Below are 27,654 nucleotides of genomic sequence, written 5' to 3' on the forward strand. Positions count from 1 at the left end.
CGTTCAACCTGTCTACCAAAACTTTTCTCATTCAAAACCATGTTTCCTATCCAATATAGAGAGAATCAGCTATCAAGCATGAAAATTCTATGAATTTCTATTATATGGACAGGATTATTAGACAGGTTTCTGCCTTAGGCACATCCGATGTTTTAAGCACCGCTTAGTGCAATGAACAAAACACTTGGAAATAAAATGAAATGTGATTTTTTTGGTGACCAAAAAAGGATAGCTTTTTACCATAACATCTTTTCCCATCTCCATACAGGCCAGTAGGACATGGACCACAATAATAGGAATCCATAGTGTTGAAGCAAGCTACTCCAGGGAAGCATGGTCTGGATTTGCATTCATCAGGGTCTTTTTGGCAATGTCTACCTAAACAGAAAGAAAGACATTCAGGCATGCATCAAAGGCCCTTTTCAAGTGTCTGTTCCTTCTCGGGAGCTAGTAGCTCTCACACACACAAAAAGCCACAAAGATTTTCAAAACATAAAGCAAACGTTGGTTCATTGCCTAACTCTTGGGAGATAGCAAGCCCTTGATTTTCCAGAAACAAAAAAATAAATAAATCTGGGATTTTTATGATGTATTTGTTCTATATACATTTAAGGGGACATGGCCACTTTTGTAGGAAAAAACCTCCAGCCTCAGGAAAAGTTATTTGGGATTGATTTCAAACAGCTGTGATGGAGATTCTGAGTTTTGATCATATAGATTCATCTCTATTTATTCTTAATGTTTGGTTGTTTCAGATAAGATTTAAGACAAAATGATTTCATGTATATATTTATGCGGAATTTAAAAAATGACTTTTATGTTACAAAATTTGTTTGTTCTCCTTCTATGCAGTCTGCAGACTAATTCAATAGTACCCTATCCTGTTCCTATACAACCCTACATCCAAGCCTCATTAAACTCAATTGCACGTACTTCTGAGTAGGCATGTATAGGATTGCACTGTGCTTTCTAACTTCTTATTCTAGCTTCCACTGTAATCCACAAACCACACAAGCTTTTTGAAAGGCAAGCTTTTGCCCCTCTTCCTCATTGGCTTTAACTGGCCTGAAGAGGCGTACGCGAAGATCTAACTCAGTGATGCTTGAAAAATATTTGTTCTGCTTAAATAAACCTCACAGTAAACTGGAGCCTGAAATCATGCATGTAATTGAATTATTATTATGTAAATGTAGAATAAGTGACAATTCACCCTGCAGCCCAGGTGTACATTCACAGCGGAAGCTATTTATTCCATCAAAACATCTGCCAAGGCCACAGGGGTTGGATGCACAGTCATTGGTATTCACTTGACAAAGGTCACCTTCAAATCCTGGCATGCAGATGCACAGATATTTCCCACTTCCAGGAGGGAAATTGGTATCGGTCACACAGGACCCTCCATTTAAGCAGTCACATGGTTTCACGCTGACCTACAAAACATGCCCAATAAACAGCAGGCTATAATTACTCTTGAATGGGATATTCCATTTGCAATGGAGCTCTTGTCATGGCTGCATGATAGCAATTAGCGTTGCCTGTTTGACCACAATAGTTATTACCTCGATTGCAACTTTGGTTTCGGCACTGCAGTCGTCCGTTATGAAAAAGGTAAACAGCTCAGGCTTCTTCGACAGCGCCTTCCATATCAGGAGTCCAGCGGGAGAAAGACTGGCACCTGGCGGGCCGGAATTCAATAAGAAAGCGACGGCAGAGCCTTCTGCATCCGTCGCTGAGAACTGATACACAAAATCCTCCCCATAAAAGGTCTGCAGCCTTTCTTGCGTATTTTGAAATACAGGAGGCTGGTTGTCTGAAAGGAAATAAATGGAACAGCCACAAAGTTAGAAATATGAAAAACGGATGACAACAGGAAATTTTTATCTGTTCCCCACCTACTTACATAGCCACTGTTAGAGGCCTATACCAAATGTGCACCTGACTGCAGTGCTTTACTTGATCCCATATCATAGAGGTGTTGTTGAAAGAGAGCATGAGGATCACCTAGTGAAACCCTCTGCAATGCAGGAATCTTTTACCCAATGTGGGGTTCAAACCCACAGCCTTGAGATTAAGAGTCTCATTCTCTACCAACAGAGATATCCTCTTGTGTTTTTTCATTAAGCATTGCAGTAAGTCAGCCTTCCCCAACAGATATTGTCAGATACCAACTCCCATCACCCCTGACCATTGGCCATGCTGGCTGGGCCTGATGGGCCTGATTTGGGGGTCCAACTGCACCTGGGGGTTGCCAGGTTGAGGAAAGGTGTGCAACCAGTCCATGACACTGGCTCTGAGCATCTGCTGAAAGGGATTTCACTGGGGTGTGTGAGTTCCTGCACAAAGTGGTTTCCTGCTTCCCACTTGCCTGTGCCCATCTTGATGGCAGGCATTGCTCTATACAAGGAATCAGATACAACTACAATTCGATTTCCTGGAATTTCAATGGGAGGGAGTTAATCACAGGTCGCACTGAAACCAATAGGACTTCAGTTAAGTTAGCCTGGATTCAACTCAAGGCTCTTTAACATTCAGCAGGTCATGAAATGTGTTTCTTCAAGACCTGTTTGCAGGTGCCAATGGATGCAAACAGGTCTTGAAGAAACATATTTCACGACCCACTGACATGCAATAAACATCACCCTCCCCCAAGAGCATTCCACCACAGAACAAAATGGCACAAATCCATCAGGAAAATGAACCAATGATGAACTTTAGCCATCATCCTGGCACAGGCAGCTAGGAACAAATTGAGCTGATGCAAGGTAAGCAATTGCTAGATAGCAAATTTTGTCTGAAGTTTCTGTTTCTCATGAGGAGGTTCACAAGTCATAAAGTCTAGAGAGGTGATGTGCTGCTCCAAGCTCTCAGGCAAGAATAGACAGCCTGTGGCCTTCCAAGATGGTGTTGGACTCTCAACTTCAATCAGCTCCACCCAGCATGGCCAAGGGTAGAGAACGATGCAGGTTGTAGTCCAAGAACATCTGGAGGGCCAAAGGTTTCCCATTCTTGTAGGAGTAACACTAGACTCACTGCCAGCTCCGTGTCATATGTATCTCCTCCTCAACTTTCTGGAGATGTGTCTCCTCTTCACAGTTTACTGTAAACATTGGTATGCGCATGAAAAACTTGCATGAATCTGAGAATACAAATCATTTGTTAGGTTTAGGCATCTGAACCAGTGAGCTTCATAACTAATTAGAACTTACTTTCAGCAACTGACCAAGTTAACTTTGATATTTCCGGTCTGCAGAGTAAGCAAGGGCTTGTAGGATTTGTGTCACCTTCACCATAACAAAGTCCATCTATGTTGCATGTTTTCTCCTTTGCAGAAATAAAACATCATTCATTAAGACTTTGGAATATTTTTCCTGCATGCTTATTCATGTGCCATAAACTGTCAAAGCAGTGGCCTGCTAGTTACTCTCATGTGCCCCCAGCCTCAATCTAATTTTTGCATGCTTCAGAGAGTTCACAACTTGTAACAAGCCAGGTCTTCAGAAAGGTATTCTACGCCACTGTCGCTAAAATGAACAGAACTTGGGCTGGACCGAGTATGGCCAAGCTCTTGCACAAACGACATGCCTTCCAGTGGGGCATTCAGGAAATCCTTTGTAGTCCACACCTGATAGGATTTCAAGGTGCCGTGTTGAAACTACTGAGTTTGGTGTTTCAATTCTTGATCAACCAAAAGTCCACTATGGGAATCTGAATTATTGGGAGGGTTCTGTAGTGGATCACTAAATGCAATGCTGTATTGTATTGTTCTATAGCAGATTGCGAATTTGGGTTGCAAATACTGTAGAGATTTGCCTGGGAAGAATTCTTGCTGAACATAGTGGGACTTATTTCTGAGTAAACTTGCACAGAATTACCACATCCTTCCCTGAACTGGTGCCATCCATATGTTGTTGGACTCTTTCATCAAACCCAGTCAGCATGGCCAATGGTCAGGGATGGTGAGACTTGTAGTCTAGCAATGTCTGGGGGAATCAGGGCAGGGAAGGCATGATTACATTTATTCATATCATATTTTTTTTGGGTGGATACCTAGTAATACAATACCATTTTGTATCCAAGTAGAAGGTGCCTGTTTTTACTTAGAAAATATCTTAGAAAACAAACCATTCTGTGCCTGAGACAATCCATCAATGTTGTGCAGTGCGAAGCTTCCACAAAATCTGTGTTATGCTGATTCAAGGGCTGCTCTGAAGCAGCTCTGCTATTGGTCTAGGGCAGAGTTGGAGAAACAGCAGTCCTCCAGATGTTGCTGGACTACAACTCCCATCATCCCCAGCCACATGGCCAATGAGCAGGGATGGTAGGAGTTGGAGTTCAAGAACATCTGGAGGGCCATAGTTTCCCCATCCCTAATTTAGGAGATGTGAGACTCAGTAGCGCACACAAGGAAGTGATATTTTCATGGCTGTGATAACCTCTTAGACCTAGAGATGTATGAGACACCTTAAGGACAGAAGGAGGGAGGAAGGGCTGAAAGAGAGAACTTTCCCTTCTGGAAACAACCAACAAACACATCAGAAGTTATTTCTGGAATGAATCCAGTCAACCCAGTTGGAAATTGGGAAGTAAGGCATTACGAGTAACAGACTGCCTACTTCCAACCTGTGAACCTTAAAAGTTTCATGTTCCCCTCACCACTGACTATTGGCGATCCTGGTTGGAGCTGTTAGCCAATGGGGAACTCCCCAGATGCTCCTATCCCTACACATTTAGCTGGGAGTCTCACTTAACTCAATCAGGCTTGCTTCTGAGCAGACATGTCTAGGACAGTATTGTTGGTCCTATGCATCTGATGGTGTGGACTCTAGTCATGAATATATGTGCCATAAATAAACATGTTACTCTTTAACGGAGTAAACCCCAAGGAAAAATCTGTACTCACTCCCTTGCTAAGGAGCAAACCCTACACAAATCTGGAGTGGAGTCCCCAAGATGGCTGGATCACGTCTTGTATGCCTCCTTCCAGCAACTCCTGCACCCAGGCTCCTGCCAAACGTAATGCTCTGCTTCCCCTTGCATCACATCAGCAAGGCCAAGAGTGGGGGGCTTGTCATCTGGGCAGCCCAGGACCCCCATGCACACTGCCAGGGCTTACACTCCAGAGAGGTCACTTTGGCACTGCTAATGCAGCAAAAACAACACAGGAGGCAGCAGTTATGAGTTACTGATCTCTGCAGCCACAGCAGGCACTATGATTCTCCAGTGGTTTGGCTTCACCCCCGGAGGAGCACCCTATCGTCTCTCAAGACAGACAGATGCCAACAACAACTCATTAAGGTGCCACAAGACTCACAGCTGTAATGGATTAACACTGTTGCCCCTCCAGAAATTGTGTATTGCATATTTAACTGACTAATTAATTGACCACTCCGCTGAAATTGTACATGATTAATCTATTCCGTTTCATTTAATGAGGTGACATCTCTGCTAGATTTATCTCCTAGCCCTAATGAGGTTGTAAATATTCAAAGCAAAACAACAACAAAAATAAGACACTTGCCTTTAACGTGCAAAATCCATTTGATTGTGGGTCGCATATCTGACAAGCTCCATCAAATAATGTCACTGTTTTAGGGTTGCTATAAGCGAACCCATCATTAGAAATCTGTTTTGACATAGAGCAACAGTTCTGTGAGTTATATAAGCATCCGAAAGGGGATTATGGCGCGTTTCACAATTGACAACATGCACATCCTACCTAGATTCCCTACATATTTTAAGCTTGGTTCCTACATACTGCAGGGGTAAGCAGAAGATATAACGGGAAGTAATGGTAGATCTCTGGGTGACCTATTATAAACAGAGAGCAAAACTTGTTTCTTTTGTGCACCCCCCCCCAGTGTGCCTTTTGATGATTTTTTAAATGGTTTTACAAGTTATGCTCGTGCACCTCCTCAGCTTACTTCTGCAGGATTTGTTTAAAAAATTATCTCAGTCGCTATATGACTATATGAAGTAAATCTCTAGAGATTACCTTAATTTGCCACTTTGCAATGGGTTGGCCATCCACAAGATCCAGACCATCATTCTGGTGTCCTTCAGTGGGAAGTTGGCAATCCACAGTCCTGGTGTTGTGGAAAGTGGCGTGGGTGAATAAAGATTCCCCAAGCACCCACTTGTTATCACTGTACTGAATTAAAGGACCAAAAATGCCTGATTTAGTGACCCTATAAACAAGACGGTGATATACAAATAGATATACAAATAATCTCAACTGAAGCAAATCTCTACAGAGTACCTTAATTTGCCACCTCTTTTGACCCAATTTGGCAGTTCTGGGGGTACAAAATGGGCAAGTATTCTGCAGCACTAATGCACCATCAAGTCAGAGCCATATAGCGTAATGGCAAAAGATCCGTTATTGGATCTTCTCAGGGAGGCCCTAATTTATATTTAGGCTATGACACTTGGCAACAACCAGTTCCCACCCCCCACTGAAGAATACAAGTAGGTTCCAGCTTGTGCGGGTGGGTGTCATTTGGATTGCAAAACCAGTGCAAGAAAGAAAATGGCTTAAACCGTTGACCTACACCATCTCACATCTACCTTTAGAGGAGGGACTTTTTTTGCTGCATACCCTGAGATGATTCTCATTCAACCTGCGCAAGCACCTAGCTTTATCCACTGACAGTGGGTCACTTTTATATTCTGTCAGTGAACTCTTTATTTACAACATAGTGGCTGAAATGTCTATGGGCCACTTAAAGAGTAAAAACCCTTCTGCTTGCTTCTTCAGGATGGTTTCCACTGCTCCCACATATAAGGTAAAAAAATAAAAAAAAAGGTAAAGGACTCCTGGATGGTTAAAGTCCAGTCAAAGGTGACCATGGGGTTGTGGTGCGCATCTCACTTTTGAGCTGAGGGAGCCAGTGTTTGTCCACAGACAGCTTTTCGGGTCATGTGGCCAGCATGACTAAACCGCTTCTGGCACACCGGGACAGAAACCAGAGCGCACAGAAACACCATTTACCTTCCCACCACAGCGGTACCTATTTATCTACTTGCACTGGCGTGCTTTCAAATTGCTAGGTTGGCAGAAGCTGAGACAGAGCAATGAGAGCTCACTCTGTCGCGGGGATTTGAACCGCTGACCTTCCGATCAACAAACCCAAGAGGCTCAGTGGTTTAGACCACAGCGTCACCAGCGTCCCTCATATGGAGCAACTCAAACATAATACCTTTCTTAGAAATAACAGAAATGCAAAGTACCGCTCAAGCTTTCACGTTCCCTCAGAACATGGAGTATTCAAGTTGAATGTTAAGCAAAAACACAAAAACAAAAAGGGGAGTCAGAGCGAGAGAGAAATAAAGATGACAGTGGGTAGGCATAGTGAAAAAAGTATGCCGTCTATAAGGTGGATTGCAGGAGCTGTGCAACACAATTCCATGCATACAGGTGCTGAAACAGGTCCCACTGTGTCCAACAGAGCTTATTCCCAGAAAAATGAACATAGGACTGCCGGCCTAATTAGGTCAGGCTGTGCTGTTTGTGAGCAAAAAGATCTCAGGTTGTGCCAGAAGTTATAGCAATGGCTGTTCTTCTCCCTTTGCAAAACATAAAAATTAGACATTATTCAGATCTAATGGACTCACATGGCAACCCAAAACTTTATCTGCTTGATAAAAGGATAGGCCACAGAACCTTTTTGTGGGGGGGTGGGAGCATAAGACCAAGAGTGTCGCTGCTGAAAGTGTTATTAAAACCCTCCAGCTTGCAATGAGTGAGGAGTGAGACAGTTCAAGCTGTGATAAGTGAACTCCCAATAATTGTCTCACTAGGAGTTTGGAGAGTAGCTCTTAACTTAATGGAATGTAAATGTGCTGTTGGCTTTCTCGTTTCAAACTGACTTGCTGATGAGAGGATCCATGTTGTGTACAAAGGGAAATCCACAGCCTGCATTGTAATATAACCTGCCAAAATAACCTCAGCATCAGCTGGATGGAGCCAAGTATTAATAAAGGTGCGCTGGAAAAAGAAAATGTTTTCTACTGAGTTGATGGGAAAATTGAATTTCTTATACATGAGGGATTTTTTTTTTTTTGGAAAGTTGTATTATATCTCAGAGGCCAGGCGCTAGTTTCAGCTCCTTTAGCTCAGGCTTCTGACATTGATCAAGGGTCTTGGATAAACTCCAGTTTGAGTAATTGCTTTCTCCCCTACAAAAATTGTCCTGTAAATTTTGCTCGCAGTCTTCATACTCGCAGTAGTAATGCAGAACCAAGTAGCTGCACCCACAAGTCTGAAAGAGACTTTCCAGTTTGTCACCTTTGCACAGGGCCAAAAAATAAAGTTGAGAAAAGAAAAGAAAAGAAAACCATGCTGAACTCAGTTTCTCATAGCCTTCTATTTGCAGGTTCTACCACTTGTACCACCTCTGATTTCCTCAGTCAACAACTGCTTGAATATGGAGAATACAGATGCAGAATGGCTTACAGGAACTTCAGGTTCTAAAAACCTGAACGCTGAACCTTTATCAATAATACATAAAATAATCCACCTGCAACTTATTAATTTCACATCTGGGGCCTGGTGACTCCATGAATCCACGGCCAAAAACTCTTACAGTTGTGCAGTCATACTGCTGGACATCACACAATCCTCCATTGTTCAGCTCTGTAATTTCCGGAACCTGATCTTGAAAACGAAAATCAGAAAGTGAAACACACCGAGTTAATCAACGGGCCCTTCATGTAAACAGTATGACAAAGCTTTTGTGCCGACAAATACCTATCAAACAAATATGAAGAAAATAGGGCACTACAGACACAAAGCCTGGGCAAAGAAACAAACTAATTTCAACATATTTCACACTGAATTTCTTTGAGAAAATTCGACATACCGAGTTAAAGGAAGACATAGGTTTCACAAACAGTGAGAATGGAGGAACACTTGTCTCTGAACCTCAAATTTCCATTCTGCGGCCGGGGTGGGGGCGGGTGTGCGCTCATATGATTTGAATAATGTTCCATCCAAAAATAACCCCAGCTCTCAGAAAACTAAATGTCAGAGAGAAGTGTTCTTACTTAGATATGCTAATTGTTTCATATGTGCAAAGAATATGGGGAGCATAATTAGATCCATTACAATCTGGGTTCAGACCTCGCCACAGAATGGAATCAGTCTGGGTTGCCTTGATGAAGGACGTTTATAGAGAGCAGGACACAGGGAGTGGGACCTTGTTCCTGCATTTTGGTCTCTCATCATCAACCATGGCATCCTCCTGGACCAGCTCCGGGAAATGGGAATTGGGTGCACTGTATTACAGTGGTTTTAATCCTCCCTTCAGTCCAGAGAGTACTATTCAGAGAGTGTCTTTCGGCACCCTGACAGCTATGCTGTGGGGTGCCACAGGGGACTGTCTTATCTCCAGTGCTATTTAATATCTTCATGAAGCTGTTGGGAGCGGTCATGAGGAGTTTCAGGGTGAGTTGTCATCAATATGCTGATGACACTCAGCTGTATTTCTCCATAACTCCTGAAACAGGAGGCCACACAGTCTCCTGGCAGAGGCATAGTGTGGGGGGTGCCAGGGGTGACCATGGCCCCGGACACACAATTTATGAGGGGCTGTGAACCAGGCAACCCCATGTAGACACCCCCCAGCATGGTGCTCCTCTTCACCCACCAAGGGCTGTGTTGCATTATATAAAAGACCCAAACGGTATCTAATAGAAATACCAAATAGAGGCATCCGGCTTCATTCTATAAGGAGGCTGGAATGTGAAATTGTACTATTTCCCCAAGCTAATAATTGAGACTAGTGTTCCAGTGAGCAGTGGTTAAATCTGGCACAACAGGAGTCAAATATAACATGACTTACCTCTAGGAAACAGGACAGATGCAGAACAGACTGCAAAGCTGACTGTTTTACAGATTAGAATATAGATGTTGGATAAGGAGGCTTGCTGTGGGGCAGAGAAAGAATGCTAGTAACTGTAGATCGACTCACCAGATGAGGTGCTGCAGTCATACGAGCTGAAGCCTTGAAAACAAGCACAGCCCCATTCAACGCAGTGACCTCTCCCGCTGCAGAGGTTGGGACACTTCAGCGCTAAAAGCAAGTCATCAGATAATCTCTTGTCTTCTTCTCCAGTGTGGTAATTAACTTCTTCCAAAGCTCTCTTTTCACATTCGTTTTCTAGGAGGGCCAAGCCTGCCTTTGCCCAGCTGAGGTCGTCTTTCAGTTGCAGATCCTTGATGCACAAGTCTACCACATCGCTGACCCGCTGGCCGAGGAGAGCCTTGCAAGCCCTCACTATGCTGGAATTGGCAACTGTCTCCTGGCAAAGGTCCAATGCATCCGACTCAGTGAGGCCAGAAGGCGTAGGCCATGAAGAGATGGGCTCTTGGTATGGGTCAGCCATGTGATCTTCTGGGAAGAAATAGCTAAATCCATCCAGATCTGTTTGGCTTAGGCTCTGGGATGGAAACACAGAAAGGTAATCGTAGTCATGTTGGCGCTTTGGGCGTGAATGTCTTTTGCGGCGCCGCTGGCTTCCAAACTTGTCTGTGTAGCTGTCAGCCCCCCGGCCCCAAACAGCCTGTTTGTGTGTTGTAAATCCTGTCTTGGAGTTCAGAAAGAGAGCTGTGCGTTCTGGGGTTGCTGTCTGAAGAGCTCTTTGATTCCGAGAGCGTCCCTCTCTGGAGGGAACAGCAGAAGAAACCTCCTCCAGCACGGAAGCACGTTTCCTCAAGCCCCTGATAGGATCAAGCGAGCCGATGTACTCAGTGGTTACATCCAGCCCCGGGATCAAGGAAGGGAGCCAAGCGTTTTGTTTGTTTCTTCTGCAGGGCAAAGACAATTCTGCCTCAAAAACAGAATTCAGTTTATTTGCTGGTTGGTCTTCTCCCACGTCACCAGCATTGCAATTACAGAAAACTATTTCCTTGGCTGGAGTTGAAAGATCCGGTATTTGGTCAAACAGACTCTCTCCTGGTGAAATCCTGTCAAAAAAAACAACTGGAAAATCTCAACATGGCTGCTATCCAAACATGCAACATGCATGCATGGATGGATGGATGGATGGATGGAGGGGGGGAGGGGAGAACTGTTCATGCCACTGGAGCTTTGTGATACTTGTTACCATAGCAATTTTCCTTTTAGACATTTGGCTGTCCAGCCTCTGTTCCAGCAAAGGAAATCCTACCAGACCTCTAGGCAATTCATTTAAATGTTGAACCAGTCTAACCATCAGGAAATTTCTCCTGCCACCCAACCAAAAAGTATCCTCCCATAACTTAACGTCCAGTAGATACAGTTGTGACCTTTGGGGCAGCAGAGAATAAGAGCTTGCTCTCTTCTATGTGACAGCCCTCCAGATAAGTGAAGAATGTTCTCCGCTCAGGCTAAGCAGTTCCTTCAAACCCCCTAGGACTTGTTTTCTATACTGTTGAGCATCTCTGTTGCCTTTATGGACTCTAATTTGTCAATATCCTTCTGAAAGTGTGGTGTCCATTATTGCACAGTGTTATATAGTTGGGTTTTTTGTGTATGTATATATAAATACACAAATACATAAATAATGGTGACACGCCTGCCATCCCCTCAACCTAGATTGTCTCACTGTGCAGATAAAAAGATCAGAGACCTTAAGCTATGAAACAGGACACATTCATAATGACAGGGGAAATTAATTAAATGGAAAATGGATAGATTGTGTAAGTTTGTGCAGTATCTTTTCATTTTTTTTTAATGTTATTGAGGAAGTAAAGTCCACATCCCCTTCCTGCTGTTATCATTTTCATAATTAACTTTAAGTGACAAGAAGTCAGGGCATTTTGGTACAACATTTCAAAATTCGGTCAGTGCCTAGATGGAAGGCTGGGAACCACTTGTATGTTACCTTGGGTTCCATGACAGAAGAAAGGTAGAACAGAAATAAGTCTGCACTATTGCGAGCCAGTGTGGTATAATGGTTAAAGCAGGCATAGACAAACTTGGCCCTTCAGATGTTTTGGGACTACAACTCCCACCATCCCTAGCTAACAGGACCAGTGGTCAGGGATGATGGGAGTTGCAGTCCCAAAACATCCAGAGGGCTGAATTTGCCTATGCCTGGGTTAGAGTGTTGGACTAGGACCTGGGAGACCAGGGTTCAAATCCCCACTCAGCCATGAAGTTCATTGGGTGACCTTGGCCCAGTCACTGTCTCTTAGCCTAACCTACCTCAGAGGGTTTGTTGCGAAGATAAAATGGGGAAGGCAAAAAACCCACACATGTATGGCACCTTGAGATCCTTGGAGGAGCGGCGGAATTTAAACAAATAATTGAACGAATAGATCTCCCCTTTGCAATAATATAAAAGATTACCTCCATTCATTAATAAAAGATGTGTAAGTATCAGCTCCTCCACTGATTTCAGTTCCGTCCACATCGTGGTAATCGTTCTCCACAATGCCATCAAATGTTCCACAGAGGCCCAGCGTGTGTTTATAATCCAAACTGGGGGCCCTGAGAGTTAGACTCATTCCCCATTCACTCACGTCGGCTCGAATAAAAGCTCCAGAAGAAAACGAGATCTAAAAACAAATGGCATCACACCGAGAGAACAGGAAGACCTTTTCAGACTGTGGTTTCCATTTATTGACCATTTTGGAGATGAAACAAATTACTGCTTTGCCCTATCTCATCTGACTCCTTTTTTCTGTCTTTTAAGTACAGTAAGCCCACAACTTATGCAAGGAATACATTCGACAGCGGGTGGAATTGCCAATGTCTTTTTTCATTTTCCCCATCCTAAATTTCCTATTTTGTCAAGTGCGTAAAGCTGATTGCACACAAGTTAAATGCCCATAAGTTGCAGGCTTACTGCACAGCACTGCATTTAAAAGATGCATTTTCAAAGGAAACGAACCCTGTGCAACAACTCCACTTGCAACTGACTGCTATATTCAAGCGATGGAGGCCCTCAGGACAACCAATCATAAATCTGTAAATGGTAGGGAGAATTGTCACTTTGACATGGATACGTAGGAAAGGTTGGCTTATCAACACAAAAACCTCTGTGATGGTTCTCTTTCATCCCTGCACCACTCCCAAATCCATGTCAACCAGATCATGTGAGAGAGGCAGAGGACTGTGACCCAGATTCTACAGATAATATGACCAACAGGACAATAGGTCAGGAGCGTGTACCACTCTCCTCCTCTGGCGTGGTCACAAGGAGATCAGCATCTTTTGCTCCTGCTTTCAATTAACAATAGTTTAAGATTTGGACATATGATTAAGCTTAACTATGGCTTATTGAAACAAACCTGCTTTATCAATCACAGTTTGAAGTTGGCTTCTTTCAGTAATCATAAAAGGTAAAAGTAAAGGACCCCTGACAGTTAAGTCCAGTCGCGAATGACTCTGAGGTTGCGGTGCTCATCTCGCTTTACTGGCCGAGGGAGCCGACGTTTGTCCGCAGACAGTTTTTCTGGATCATGCAGCCAGCATGACTAAGCCACTTCTGGCGAAACCAGAGCAGCACAAGGAAACGTCATTTGCCTTCCCGCCGGAGCGGTACCTATTTATCTACTTGCACTTTGACATGCTTTCGAACTGCTAGGTTGGCAGGAGCTGGGACTGAACAACGGGAGCTCACCCCGTCATGGGGATTCGAACTGCTGACCTTCCGATTGGCAAGCCCAAGGCTCAGTGGTTTACACCACAGCACCACCTGTGTCCCTTTCAGTGATCATAGTTAAGACTAAATGCAGTTCATCAAGGTTTAGACATAACAATTGTAGCTAAGGCTTCTAATTTCCTCATGGCCACACTGGAGTAGCAGAAAGAAGGAATGCAGAAGTCCAAGACTAAGCCATGTTTGTTTAGATAATCATAAATCATGGCTTATCATTAATGTCCAAACACAGCCCATGTATGTTTATTGGATTTTTTAATTTAAAAATCCCTAATGCTAAACTGTGGTTAGTTAAGAGTGGGTAACAAAAGCTCCTAGTTTCCTCATGGCTAAGTTGGAGGAGAAGGGCTGGGCAATGCAGAAGCCCAAGGCTCAGCCAAGCTTCTTCATGCAATGATAAACCATGGTTTATCATTAATGTCTGAAAGTAGCTTATATATGTGCATTGATTAAAAAGGAAACAGGAAACTCCTCCTGAATCAAGTTGCTTTACAATGGATATAAAATGGATCAACACACCGTGACTTTTCTTCCTGAATATGATTCACTGATCCTGACGCCGCTGTCTGCCGAAGCTCTGCTCTTTACAGATAAGTGCGGCTGCGAATCACGTAGCTGACCACTGCACATGTCAAATGCTATTATATCAGCCCCTTCTTGGGCAACAAAACCACAGTTACATGATGCTGGGTAATAGAGGCTCCCACAGTCCCACTGGCGCACGTGGACTTCAAAATCACGGGAAGTACTTCTGTATAGCACAAACGTTCCCGTTTTAAAGTTGTCATACATCCTAGAAAAAAGGAGAGCATGCAAAATTATTTGTGTTTCAAAATTATCATCACTTTTACGAATTGCTATTTTAATGCAGTGCTGATTCATCCAATGTTGTCATTTTTTAATCTAACTTTTTTTTTGGGGGGGGGACTGTTCTAACAGTTTTTTTTATAAATCAACCCTATGCATGTTTACTCATAGGTATGTTCTGCCTAGTTTTAAAGGGCCTTGCTCCATGAACAGGATTGCGCACTTCCTCACTGAAATACTAAAGTCAAATTATAGCATTCTGTCGTGTATATTTTATCCCAGATTTCTTTTTATTTACAAAATATAGCTGGACTACAAACAAAAGCCGAAGGCCAACATTGGGTGGTGATGATTTCTTAATCATTTTCCTTTTTGCATTTCCCACTAAAAATTGCCCCCCCAAAACAATTTTTGCCCTGCCAAGGAAAATATGATGATCATTTCACTTGAAGGGTAAAAAGTTATTGAGGTTAAGGAGTTTTTAGGGTGGAAACTGAATGAGGGGAAAGCGTTATGAACACCCACTTTTGTTTACTGCCCCCATAGCTGCATTTTTGAAGAAAAAGAAACTATCAGGGACAAGCTGTATGTGACTGAGGATCGGGTTTAACTTGGCCTTCGTCAGAGGATGTTTCTGGAACTTTCTTTTTCCTTTCAAGGCTGAAGAAATATTATTGGGGGCGGGGGTTCTCCCCAGGGAGCTGAAACTGCTATAGGAGAGCCATTTTTACTCATGACGTGCAGACTTATTATCTCTGCTCACACCCAGGGCGTAGGGTGAAGCCAATTCCCCCAGAAGAATTCCTGCACAAGGAGAACTGAAAAAAAAACACTTTGGATTTGGCTTGGAATGTTGGATTTTTGACTCAGAGATGCTAAAGTTTCTTTGAGCAATGTGTGCTTTGCTTCGACAGCTCCATGCTACTCAAGCAGCTTCCACAATTGTAAGTAGCACGATTATTATCCAGACATGGCAAGCACCCGATCTCCTGTCCTCTAATGGAACCTCACCTTACTCAGGTAATAGCTGCACTGAACTTCCTACTGCTCAAGAAAAGAAAGAAAGTTATTTGTTTGAAAGAGAACCAAACGAGTATGCCTCAGCCTTCGCCAACCTTGTGGAATTCAGATCATTCAGACGACTGCCGTTATCCCCAGCCAGCACTGTACGGCCTGGGGCTGATGGGAATTGTAGTCCCAAACACCTGGATGACAGTAGGTTGGTGAAAGCTATATTCCACAATATTATTTAATCACTCCCTCCCCATTCCTTGGTGTGTTGATGTTCCCCCAACTCCCTAAATAATACCTTTTTATTTTCAAAGGGAAGGTTTTGTGATGACGTGAGAATGGCATGATGGACAGTTTTTTCCAATACCATTCAGGCAGGCCGCATTTACCTGTGTGAATTTCAGGTAGTTGCTAGGAGACTGGGCTGAATAAAAAAATCTCACTGCCTCTTTGCCTAGTCAAGGCTCAAATAATATGGGTTTTTATAAGCACACGCTCATTCCTGGCTACGCATTGTGGGTGTGGAGCATTCAATGTAACCACCATTACTCATCTCTAGGGACATATTCTGTAGAACTGCTCAGAAGATATGATCAGCCCTGGCTGTGTTTCATTGTGACAGAACAGATTTCCTTCATAAATATAGCAACTGGCGTCACTGAGTTGAAGCAAGTCACTAAAGCCATAGGTTCTTTCTACCCAGCGTTTTGATGGGGTGGGAGATGGTTTTGATTAACAAGCGACAGATAAAAAATATTAATGTATTCATCTTACGATTAAAAAAAAAATCCTCTCTTGAAAAGAAAAAGGGGAAAGAGTAAGTTTGTAAATTACCTGCCATCAAATGTAATGATATGTGGGTCAGTAAAAGAGTAGCAGTAGGCAGAGGGCAGATCTTTCACAGTAACCTTTAAAAGAAGTGAAGACATTAAGGTAAATCAGCTGATCAGGAATCCTTCAAATATATTGACGTGCTGATTATGGAGATTGACTTACAAGTAAATAACACAGCAATGCTTCAATTCTAAGCCTCACTAATTTCAAAGAGACTTACTTGTATCAGGTAAGTGTGCAGAGCAGGCGATGGGGAATCTGTGCCGTTCACAGATGTTGTTGAACTACAACTCCCATCAGCGCCGGCCTGACTGGCCAAAGGCCTGGGATGTTGAGAGTTGTAGGCCAACAACATTTGGTCACTGGTTTCCCCCATACATGGTGTATAGAGCGGCTGCTTAAGGGGGTCTACCTCATACATACAAAGGAATACGCTAGTCATCACTGGCTTTTCAATACGTTTTAGTCATCAATAATGTTTTTAACTAAATTCATCCATCAATTAGAGGCTTCTGATGAGGTGGCAAAATGGTTTTAAAATAGCTTTTTAATCAATTAAGATGTCCAAGTGCTGTTTTTATTTCATGTTTTATATATACATGTAAGCCACTTTGGGAGAGCCCTGCCCTGAAAGAATTTCACAAAACAAAACAAAACGACATGCTGTGCGAATTAGAAATGTCATTATAAATGATGCTCGTAAGTCATTGTTAAAAACGTGCAAAAGAGAGAAAACCTAGCCAGTTTACATCAGCTAACTTCCAAGTGATTTCTTTTTATCAAGACTGAACGGAATGGGTTTCGACCTGAATACTTTCCACCATGTAGCCATTCCACAGGAAGTTGTCACTAACAATAGGTTCTGCCGCAATTCTGGTTACTCTCTCTCCATTTCGGGTGAAATCCGTCACCGCGGTGTAATGGATGCTGCCGTGGCCACACGTCCCATTGTGGCAGGGATGCTGAAGAAGCTCCACAGAGCAAGAAGAAAGAGCCACGTTTAAGCTCTGTAGAGCTTTACCTATTCCAAAGCAGACAGCCATTAGTAAGATTTCTCTTTAAGATGCAACAGAGTTCTGTTTTTAGCATTAGTGATTGGTTAAAATCAATGCAGTTTTTTGGGGAAGCGGCAGGATATAACAGTCAGGTTGCAAATAACCAGAGAGGCAACTAGTTTAACCTCTTGCAGGATCTTGTATATATTACTCACTTCTATCTCATCGCCCTCTTTTAGCTCCAGAATTTACTTATGTTATCATGTGCACACAAGCATGTAGCAGGAGTGGGAAAATGTGTTATTGGGGTGTCAGGCTGTGTGCCGAGACCCTTCTCACCCCTGGATACAGCAATGTCTGGGAATGGTCCAAACAGGATTGGGAAGTGTATCCTCAGCCAGATCAGCTTCTCTCTGAAGAGGAGGAGGAGGGGAAGGATTCACCCCCCCTTCTACCCCGCAGTTTTGGTAGGAGAGAGAGGGGAGAATGCTACACAGCCTCTGCAGGAGTTACCTAGCTACAATATAGTTGAAGAAGAAGGGAAAGGGAGGGAACAGCCAGCAGAGACCTCCCTAGAGAGCCTGGGCGATCCCCTCTCTTCTCGGGCTCGTAGGTCTCTCCATATTAGAGAATAGAGGATGCAGAGAGCTGAAACTTCCCGTTGGTGCCCAGGATGTTGCTGTAGATGGAAGGGAAGGGCTCAGAGTAGCCAACACCTCTCTTTGTGGAGAGATATGGATTACTGCTTTGCAACCAGATGACTGAATAAAAAGGACTATAAAATACAAACTGCTTGTGATTCTTGCCTATGAAGTTACCGGGGAAGGAGAGGACTCGCCATGCCTGACAAGCGAGTATTAAAATATAAGTCAGGCTAGCTTCCTGATGAGGTGATCACCTTGGTAATGGGCCATTAAGGGAGACAAAGGAAAGGGGCTCTGTCTGAGACAACAAATGGGCAGGGTCCCCTCCTTCAACTCTGTTTGAATGCAAAGCTGCGGTTTTGGGGAAGCAAGGCTCTCTTGGGGTGTTAATACTGTGAGCCCCTCCATCAGGTTGTACATATGTGTGAACAAACCACATATCATAAAGACACCACAGTCTTCACCATACCTCATTCCCAAAGGAGACATGAACCTTAGATAAGCATCTGGAGGCCCTGAATCTCACACTGCGTGGAGATTGGGGTGGGGAGCAACATTATCACGTCACAGCCAGTGCCAGACACCAATACATCTTATTGCCTTAGACCAAGAATGGAGAATGGAGAACCTTTGGTTCTCAAGATGCCATTGGCCTTCCCATCAGTCCTCGTCACTATGGGTCAACGGATTCAGAACAGACAAAAGGAATTACTAACAAAGACAGGCCATAGCTCAGTGAGAGCATTTGCCTTGCATGAAGCTGGTTCTAGGTTCAAACTGCAGCATCTCCTGGTAGGGCATGGAAAATCTCCTGTCTAGAACCCTAGAGGGCCAAGGTTATTGTCAGTGTAGACAATTATAAGCCAGATGGACCAATGGCTGACTCAGTATAAGGCAGCTTTCTGTATTCTATGTAACCCAGTTTCCACACCTGTGACTAAGAAAAAGAACATGATGAACCCTCCTGCAACCACACTGGTTTAATCTTAGTTTAACGTGGGCATTGGTATGGTGTTTTCCACTGTTTCAAAGGGCAGCAAGCTAGGCTAGAGGTCTGAACTGCAACACAGTGCTGGCTCCTCACACAAAGGCTGCCATGCAACCAGCATGCATCACCTGAGCAGAGCAATGCATGAACATGTCAAAATGAGGATAAAAAGTACATATTCAAGGCACAAGCCAATTAAAAAAAAATTGAAGAAGAAATTACCTTCCTCTATTGTTCTTAATTTTAATGAGATTTTGCAGTCATTTTCCAGCTGACTAGCTTGAGGACAAGGAATGGGAATTTTGCTTTCTATCGTCAGTCTGTATTCCTTTCCATCTTCTGATATTATAAATGCCTCAGGATGTAGCTGAATATAAGAAAAGGAACATGCTATGAACACAAGGTATCTGTGTGGAATTATCTCACAGTAAATGTTCAGAACAATGCTGAAAAGAATTTAAAGCGAAAACTGGTTTTTACAGCTGTAGAAAACAACAGAAAGGCAATCACTAAGATAACATCCAACTGTAAACCTTGCTGTGATGATGGCAATTAAAAAAAAAAAGTCCCTTGGACTTAATTTCAGTAATCTTCCAAAATAGATTCCACCCCCCATGCAAAAGGAATACAAAAGCGTTTTGCTTTTATAAGGAAACTCCACAGAGTGTGCCTAAACACAGGCTGATTTAAACAAACAAACAAAATGATTGCATGCCAACTCGTTAGTAGAAATAATTTAAATGGTTTGACGAAGACCAATTGAGCTTGCACTTAGTTCCCACGATGTCAAGTCTCAGAATGCTTACGCGCTGCATATATAAGCACATGACTTCCCCCAGAGAATCCTGCAGACTGTAGTTTACTCCTTGCACAACTACATATCCCAGCAACCATGGCAAGCTACAGTTTCCATGACTCTTTGAGGCACATCATGTACTTTAAATGTATGGTGTGTACACAGCCTTTTCCCAGTGATTTAAATGGGACCTAAGTGTAATTAACTCAGGCTGGAATCCTATACACAATGGGGTTTACTTCTTAACAGGGTAAGCTTGCACAGCATGCCTGGGTCCAACTCAGAAAAAAAATATTGAATGCATTTGGAGTGCCATTTATTACCTTTACATGCTATCACACCACTAATTTTATTGCCAACAGAGAAGAATTATTGCACTAGCAAATACTACAATATTGTTCTTCTGAAAATTTGCACCACTGCAGTGAAGACAAATGTGACTTACAGCACAATCCTATACAGCAGGGGTGAGGAACCTGAGGACCTCCAGATGTTGCTGGATTCTCCCATCAACCCCAGTATGGCCAATGACAGGGATAATGGGAGTAGCAGTCTAGTAACTTGTGGAGGGCCATCCACACATACTGTATATCTACTCAGAAGTGAGCCCCACTGAGTTCGATGGGGCTTACATCCAAGTACAGTATGCAAGTGTGGGTCCTCCAGACGTTGTAGGAATTCCAACTTCCAGCCAACATGAACGATGGGAGTTGTAGTCCAACTTCATCTGGGTGTATGACTTTTCCACCCCTGGGCTACAGGATTGTAACTACACAATGCACTGTTTTCTTTTCAGCGTACCTTAATTCCTGCAAAAAATTCCATGCTCTCGATGAGTGAACTCTGCATTTCTGGTTTCTCTAAGAAAAAGGTGGAACTGCTGCAGTAAATCTATGTAAAGGACAAGAGAAGGGACAACACTATATTAAAGCAAGAATGGCAAAGAGCCTTGTGGCACCTTAAAGACAAACTAACTTAGCTTTCAAGGGTTAGAGTCCACTTCGTCAGAGACATGTGTCGTCCTCTGTTGCAGAAATATATACAAAATCAAGAGGGGTAGGACAGGCAGAAGCAGTGAGATCAGAAGGCAATGAAATGCAAGGAATACAGACAATGCAGAAGATCACAGAATGGTTAAAAAGCAATTCCTGAGAATTGGTGCTTCGCTATTTCTGTGTTGTTGCTTTTAACACTCTTATGTATCTCAATTGGATCTCCTTCAGTTGTATGCCACTGGGGTCATTCCATATATCAAGTGATCCAACTTTTTTACCTCATGTCATCCAATTATCTTAATATTTTGTACAATCATTGAATGATCAAAACTAAGTTTAAATCTTAAATTTTAATTTTAAATCTCATCCCGTTTTTTAGTTATGAGGGTTCAAAAAAAAAAGATGGCAATTTTGGCCTTGCCAGACTACACAAAAACCTTTAAAGCTCAGCCCAGGATTGAGATACATCAAAACTAAAAACACCAATCCCTTCAGAACTTCGATCATTTAACAAGTGTACAAAATATTAAGAAAACTGGATGACATGAAGTAAAAAAGTTGGATCACTTAATATAGAATGACCCACCTTGAGAGTGTTAGGTCCTTAAAAATGGGATATAACTACTTTTGTTGTTGTTTAGTCGTTTAGTCGTGTCCGACTCTTCGTGACCCCATGGACCAGAGAACGCCAGGCACCTCTGTCCTCCACTGCCTCCCGCAGTTTGGTCAAACTCATGCTGGTAACCTCGAAAACACTATCCAACCATCTCGTCCTCTGTCGCCCCCTTCTCCTTGTGCCCTCCATCTTTCCCAACATCAGGGTCTTTTCCAGGGAGTCTTCTCTTCTCATGAGGTGGCCAAAGTACTGGAGCCTCAGCTTCACAATCTGTCCTTCCAGTGAGCACTCAGGGCTGATTTCCTTAAGAATGGATGTGTTTGATCTTCTTGCAGTCCATGGGACTCTCAAGAGTCTCCTCCAGCACCATAATTCAAAACTACTTTAATTAATTAATTTATTTTTAGATCCTGTTCCTTTACCAATTTTGATTATGGCACTGCCTATTTCGCCTCTAGCCACACCCACCACTGGCATGCGGCTCCCAGGAGCCTGGCCAAAAGCGAACATGGCCCTCAGGCTGAAGTCTTCACCACCCCTGCTGCAAGCTTTCTGGCCAAATGGAGATTTAAACCTGGGACTCCCTGGTCAAAGTCTAGCCACTATGCAACACTGCCTCTTAGGTTGTAGGCACTCTCAGAGGGAACAGCAAGATGCTCTAGATCAGTTTTCAGTTCACTTTTAAAAATGTGTATACTGGCTTTCCATATTACGATACAGTTTTTATGGAACTGCACTGAGATACATGTTATTTGTTTGCTCTGTACCTGGTAAAATTTTGCTTGCCTGTGGCAATTATGAGGGGGTAATTTTAACAAAACCAAGTGTTTAGACAGATGCAAATATAACCGTCTCCATCCCAACCCTAAAATCTCATCCGGTGAGCTTGCTGGATTCTTAGAATAACAGATACACAAACCACAACCTGGGAGTTAAGGGTGCTGCTTCTAAGGGAATCACAAATAAGGAGTTTTGGAACTCAGCATTTATCATTTGGTGCGACTCCTTGCTTAACATGGATTAACTTTTTGGATTTGTAATTAGAAGAGCACTGAGGAGCACCACCTCTTAGAAGAAACATAAAACAATAATACAGAACTTAAACATACCCTGTCTCCTAGCCTGAGGTTTACCCCATCCAGTTCTAAGAGTGAGAATGCCTGGACTGTTGTCTCTTGCTTCAGTTCTTCTTTGATGCTTTCAGGCGACAGTCTGGACCAAGCCACAAGAAAGCCCACAGAGGTGTTTGTGGTAGGAACATCAAAGGAGCACCTTAAGAAAATGCTTCCTTCAAGTAAGACCGCCACTATTTCAGGTGTGCTTGGAGGGGGTGGTAAAGGAAGTGGCAACTGTGAAGTAGGTAATTTCTCTAACAACAAAAACAAGTGGAGAGGTGGGTTAATGCCATTTAAAAAATGTAAAGCAGAGAGAAGACTTCCAGAAACAAGCAGCAAGCAAAATAATGTGATTTCCTGCTAACTATTTTAAACAAGAACATAACAGGAGCCCTCCCGGATCCAACCAAAGGCCTATCTAGTCCAGCATCCTCTTCTCACAATGGCCAACATTTAAATTTAGTCTTGATATAATCAGAGTCAAACAGGTATGGTGGTATAGCATAGCATGTGGTGTGAGAGTGTGTGGGAAAAGGGTGGCTGTTGGGAACAGAAAAATCAACACACAATTAACACACAATATCCATTGAACCTATGAGCAGATCATCACGACACATGCAACATAATGAAAACCAGATAGTTGATAGAAATCCCAAAGTGAGAGGCAAGGAAGTGAAGATCTTGAGAGGCTGCAAGAAGAGATGAAAGCTCCCAGGTGACTGCTCAGCAGGTCTGTCATTTTCTGTGGGTGGCCAGGACTGAGAGGTACCTTTGAGAGAAGAGTCTCAATTTGTGTGCTGTATTTGTATTTTAGATACCACGTTGCTGATTTTCTCCTCTTTTTATGCAGTTGCGAGAATTTGTATTGCATTTTGTATTCCTGAATGTAACTACATTTGTATAACTGTTCTGATTTTAATGTTGCACAGATATCCTGTTATGATATTTGTGTTGTAAACCGTCCTGTGATCTTCTGACAAAGGGTGGTATGTATAAACAAAACAAATAAATGTTAAATAAAATCAAAGTTAAGACAGAAAATACACAGAATCCCTGGGTCAAAATAATATATTGACAAAATCTGTAGAAAACAACTTACCACTGCATGTGGTTTCTCTCTCCCCAGTCTGGCAGGCCTGCAGTTCAGCACCTGAAGTAACTAGAGATAAATTCCTTACATATAATTGCATCAGGTGACTGTTAAACAGGAACTCTGAGCATTTTTGCCTTGTATTTTATTAAAGATAAATTAGAAAATTAATGGCCTAGATTTTTGAGCCTAGATTAACAGACCCTGCAAGTGTCCCTATTTTCCAGGGACGTCTCTGATTGAGAGAAGTCGCCCTGGTTTCTGATTTGATCCTGGAATGTCCCGCTTTTCCTTAGGATTCCCCTATTTTCATTGGAGAAATGTTGGAGGGTATAGAGTTATTCAACCCCCGAGCCGTCTGAAGGCAATCCTGTATAGGTAAGTCTTTTTAATGTTTAATTTTTATTATGTTTTTATATATGTATTGGAAGCTGCCCGGAGTGGCTGTGGCAACCCAGTAAGGTGTGTGAGGTATAAACAGTAAAATTATCATTATGGAATGGGACGTCCCTACTTTCATAGGAGAAATGTTGGAGGATATGGATTGACAGCTGTGGCAAATTCCAGAGTGCTGGCCATGCCAGTTTCTCACAGCAAAAATAAGGGTCCTGTGACATCCTTTCAAAGCAGGTGATGAAAGCTAGCACCTGGTATCAAAAGCTCTCCTTCAGATGCCACAATACTTTTTTGGCTTTTGCTCCAGCAAATAAGCATTTGGATCAGGGATTGGGGGACTGTGGCCCTCCAGTTGTTTGTTGCACTACAATTCCCATCATCCCTTGCAGTTTGCCATGCTGGCTGGGGGTAATGGGAGCCGGAGGGTGTACATGTGCCCTCAGAGGCCTTCCTTTGTGCCCACAGGATTCTGTCCCCTCTGACCCTCCCTCAGCTGAAAGAAGCCCTGTTTAGGGAAGTTTTTAACATTTAATGCTGTATTAACACTTGATTGGAAGCCGCCCAGAGTGGCTGGGGAAACTCAGCCAGATGGGCGGGGTATAAATAATAAATTATTATTGTTGTTGTTGTTGTTGTTGTTGTTGTTGTTGTTAAGCCCTCTATTTTTGCAGTGTGGGGTCAATGCAGGGGAGGCTACAACTGGGCTGGGGAGAGTCTTGCTGTGTGTGGAACCACAATAGTTGCTCTGGTTTTCAAATGTGCCCATAGGCCCCAGAAGGGTGGGCAAACCCTTCTATACCTACTCCTGTTTGAAAGTTACACCTCTGGGAAGCTCTGGCCTGGTTTATTTCGTCTACAAATATTAAACACCACCCAGGACTGAGTTATAGAGTGGGAAGATTGTTCACCCGCAGTCAGTAAGTCCCTGGTATTGTTAAATGTTGACATCTAAGTTCACCCTGAGAATGCTTATAATTAAAAGTTCAGTTTTTATTATAAACTATTCAAGCTGAGTGAACTGTTTAAAAAACTTTTCAGCACGCTGCAATTTCACTAAACAGTGCTAAGCTTTTTTAAAACCAAATGTATTTCGCTTTTTTAAAGACAGCTCATTACTTTCAGTTTAAGAAAACAAGTTGGCTTTTAGTTTAATGTAGCAATGAAAACGTTTTCAATATTTAAATTGTTCTCCGCCATAAAAACAAATGGTGTATTATACTATACACATTTCGCATTTTCAGTAAATAAGTTGCATAGGATGATGAAGAGTGTTTATGCCTTTCACTATCGGCTTTTCGCTGGCATAATAAAGAAATCCATTAAATTATGATAATTTCTTTTGGCACATAAAAGTAATAAAGAAAACATTATTATGGTGGCCTACTCAGGGTAAGTAACAGTTCCTCTTCCTGATAATAAAAAGTTTATTTCATGTCTTTTAATTAAAACACTCGACAGTACGAATTTAAAACCCTCTTTTACTGCAAGTAAAGTGACTTTTACTAAGAGATCCTTTTTTTGTTCTAAGGCCAATTTTCAGATGCAAATGGAATTTTGCTCCAACTACTCATCAAGTTTTTGAAAAATAACGCAATTTAGCATGTCAATTGCTCATTTATTCTTTAATGGGAGGGTGTTCCAGGGGCCAGGAGAAGCATCAAATCTCCTTCTATTAAGAAAAGAAAGGGAGAATCACAAGCCAAAGCTTCAACATGAGATGCCTCCTTCCTGCCACTGTGAAAACCTCCATAGCTCTTGCCCTACCGGAAGCGTGTGCAGATTAGTGGATTGGAGGTGGGTTAGTGGAAGTTTGGATCCAAAGGATCTATAGACTACCCAGTCCCTCCACACACCTCCAAACCACAGAAGCTGGCATAGGGAACCTCCCTTTCACAGTTTCCAATAGGAGGGAAATCATTAACTACAAAATAACAACAATAAGAACACCTGGAAATGGAGACAGAGGTGCTCATGCCTTGCTTTGCCGTTACTTCTGTCCTGCTGGTGAGAGGTTTGGAAACTGCAGTATATATATCTGCCTTTGATTTTCCCTTTCCCACAGCTTTTAGGATCATCATCATCATTACCAACATAATTTATTATTTATTCCCCAGCCATTCTGGGCGGCTCCCAAAAGTATATTATTATTATTACAGGGAGGGCGGCACTACCGAGAAGGCCATCTGCCTGGTTCCCTGTGGCTTCACTTCTCGCAGTGAGGGAACTGCCAGAAGGCCCTTGGTGCTGGACCTCAGTGTCCGGGCTGAACAATGGGGGTGGAGACGCTCCTTCAGGTATACCGGGCCGATGCCATTTATAGCTTGCAATCTAACTCAAATAATTCTTGTAGATGGGGCTGCAGCCTTGTCTGAGCTTATGACATACATATGATTTATTATTAGAGACATTTTATGTAATAACTTATAAGAATAAAGCACAATGGCTGTCAAGAGTTTGGCTCATGATAGGTGATCGCTGATTGTTTGGATCACTTTTGAGAGAGGACACACTGAGAGCAGCTTTCTAGAAAGGAAACATTTGAAAACAATATTCCCCAGCTGCAGTCTGAGGTGATGCAGTCCTCTCTATAACACTTCAGAATTCTTTCATGAGTAGACAAGTCCTAATATTCTGTATAGATGTAAAAGGTAAAGGTAAAGGGACCCCTGACTGTTAGGTCCAGTTGCGGATGACTCTGGGGTTGCGGCGCTCATCTCGCTTTACTGGCCGAGGGAGCCAGCATACAGCTTCTGGGTCATGTGGCCAGCATGACTAAGCCGCTTCTGGTGAACCAGAGCAGCACACAGAAACACCATTTACCTTCCCACCAGAGTGGTACCTATTTATCTACTTGCACTGCGTGCTTTCGAACTGCTAGGTTGACAGGAGCAGGGACCGAGCAACGGGAGCTCACCCTGTCGTGGGGATTCAAACTGCCGACCTTCTGATCAGCAAGCCCTAGGCTCAGTGGTTTAACCCACAGCGCCACCCTAACCCTTCCATAGATGTAGAAGGACTTATAAAAACGTAACAAGAGACCAAATGGTTTGAGACACGTTTGGGAAAAGAAAACATATACATGTTTTGGGATGTAGCAGGCAGCATGTGCTTCCTCACCTTCTGCACAATATCCCATGCACCCCTGGGTGGGCTGGAGTAAGTATACAAAGAAATCTCCACAGTTCCTCACACTCACAGGAATTCGGAAAAGGCAGCAGTCCTCTGTGGTGCTGAAGAAAAACTGCCAAGTTGCACAGGCTGTTAAGTGTTTGATCTCACCAGGCTGAGGCAAGGACTCGGACTCTCTCAAAGACAACCAAACAGGGGCCTGTGTCCCACAGTGATTCATCTTTTAGCACCAAAACAGAAGAAGAAAACAGTTGATCAACAGAATGTTTCCACCATCCAAGATAAGAAACGCTTGCATACACACACACACACACACACTAATAAGCCAAGCCAAAGAGGAGATTGTGGCCACTTCACTCCTCCTTGGATGTTTTGTTGGGCTGAACCAAGCCATGGTTTGGCTTGGCTTAGCAGACTGTCTGATCCTGGGCTCATGGTTTAGCTCTCTCCAGAGTAACCATGAGCTGTAACCAAGATTTGCTCTATGGTTTACAGCTCATGGTTCAACAGGGAGACCAAGAAGCAGATTCAGATGAAGAACTAAGTCACACCATGGCTTAGCTCAGCACAGAAGAGAAGCAAAACCAAAGAGCA

At 43.0% G+C, this 27,654-nt stretch overlaps 2 protein-coding genes across 5 annotated transcripts in view; one reads left to right on the forward strand and one right to left on the reverse strand.

The window, feature by feature from the left end:
• Positions 1 to 27,654, reverse strand: part of VWDE (von Willebrand factor D and EGF domains) — a 44,653-nt gene that overhangs the window by 13,608 nt on the left and 3,391 nt on the right. For 2 of the 3 annotated variants that reach the window (XM_053409338.1, XM_053409339.1), the window contains exons 3-19: positions 27,049 to 27,280; positions 23,545 to 23,604; positions 22,440 to 22,699; positions 20,521 to 20,610; positions 19,146 to 19,290; positions 17,103 to 17,317; positions 16,297 to 16,370; positions 14,164 to 14,437; positions 12,330 to 12,538; positions 9,969 to 10,963; positions 8,517 to 8,653; positions 5,993 to 6,148; positions 5,519 to 5,623; positions 3,207 to 3,321; positions 1,560 to 1,810; positions 1,211 to 1,430; positions 241 to 378 (exon numbers count right to left, since the gene is read on the reverse strand). In XM_053409338.1, the coding sequence (XP_053265313.1) occupies positions 241 to 378; positions 1,211 to 1,430; positions 1,560 to 1,810; positions 3,207 to 3,321; positions 5,519 to 5,623; positions 5,993 to 6,148; positions 8,517 to 8,653; positions 9,969 to 10,963; positions 12,330 to 12,538; positions 14,164 to 14,437; positions 16,297 to 16,370; positions 17,103 to 17,317; positions 19,146 to 19,290; positions 20,521 to 20,610; positions 22,440 to 22,699; positions 23,545 to 23,604; positions 27,049 to 27,280 (3,676 nt within the window). The remainder of the gene's footprint in view (positions 1 to 240; positions 379 to 1,210; positions 1,431 to 1,559; positions 1,811 to 3,206; positions 3,322 to 5,518; positions 5,624 to 5,992; positions 6,149 to 8,516; positions 8,654 to 9,968; positions 10,964 to 12,329; positions 12,539 to 14,163; positions 14,438 to 16,296; positions 16,371 to 17,102; positions 17,318 to 19,145; positions 19,291 to 20,520; positions 20,611 to 22,439; positions 22,700 to 23,544; positions 23,605 to 27,048; positions 27,281 to 27,654) is intronic. The other variant, XM_053409341.1, reaches the window with a different exon arrangement.
• The window catches only part of LOC128423836 (uncharacterized), a 44,453-nt gene continuing 39,350 nt past the window's right edge, over positions 22,552 to 27,654 (forward strand). For both annotated transcript variants that reach the window (XM_053409344.1, XM_053409351.1), the window contains exons 1-2: positions 22,552 to 22,624; positions 23,832 to 23,913. The gene's annotated coding sequence lies outside the window, so the exon portion shown is untranslated. The remainder of the gene's footprint in view (positions 22,625 to 23,831; positions 23,914 to 27,654) is intronic.

Source organism: Podarcis raffonei, chromosome 12 (assembly GCF_027172205.1).
Source record: "Podarcis raffonei isolate rPodRaf1 chromosome 12, rPodRaf1.pri, whole genome shotgun sequence".
Classification (NCBI taxonomy): domain Eukaryota; kingdom Metazoa; phylum Chordata; class Lepidosauria; order Squamata; family Lacertidae; genus Podarcis; species Podarcis raffonei.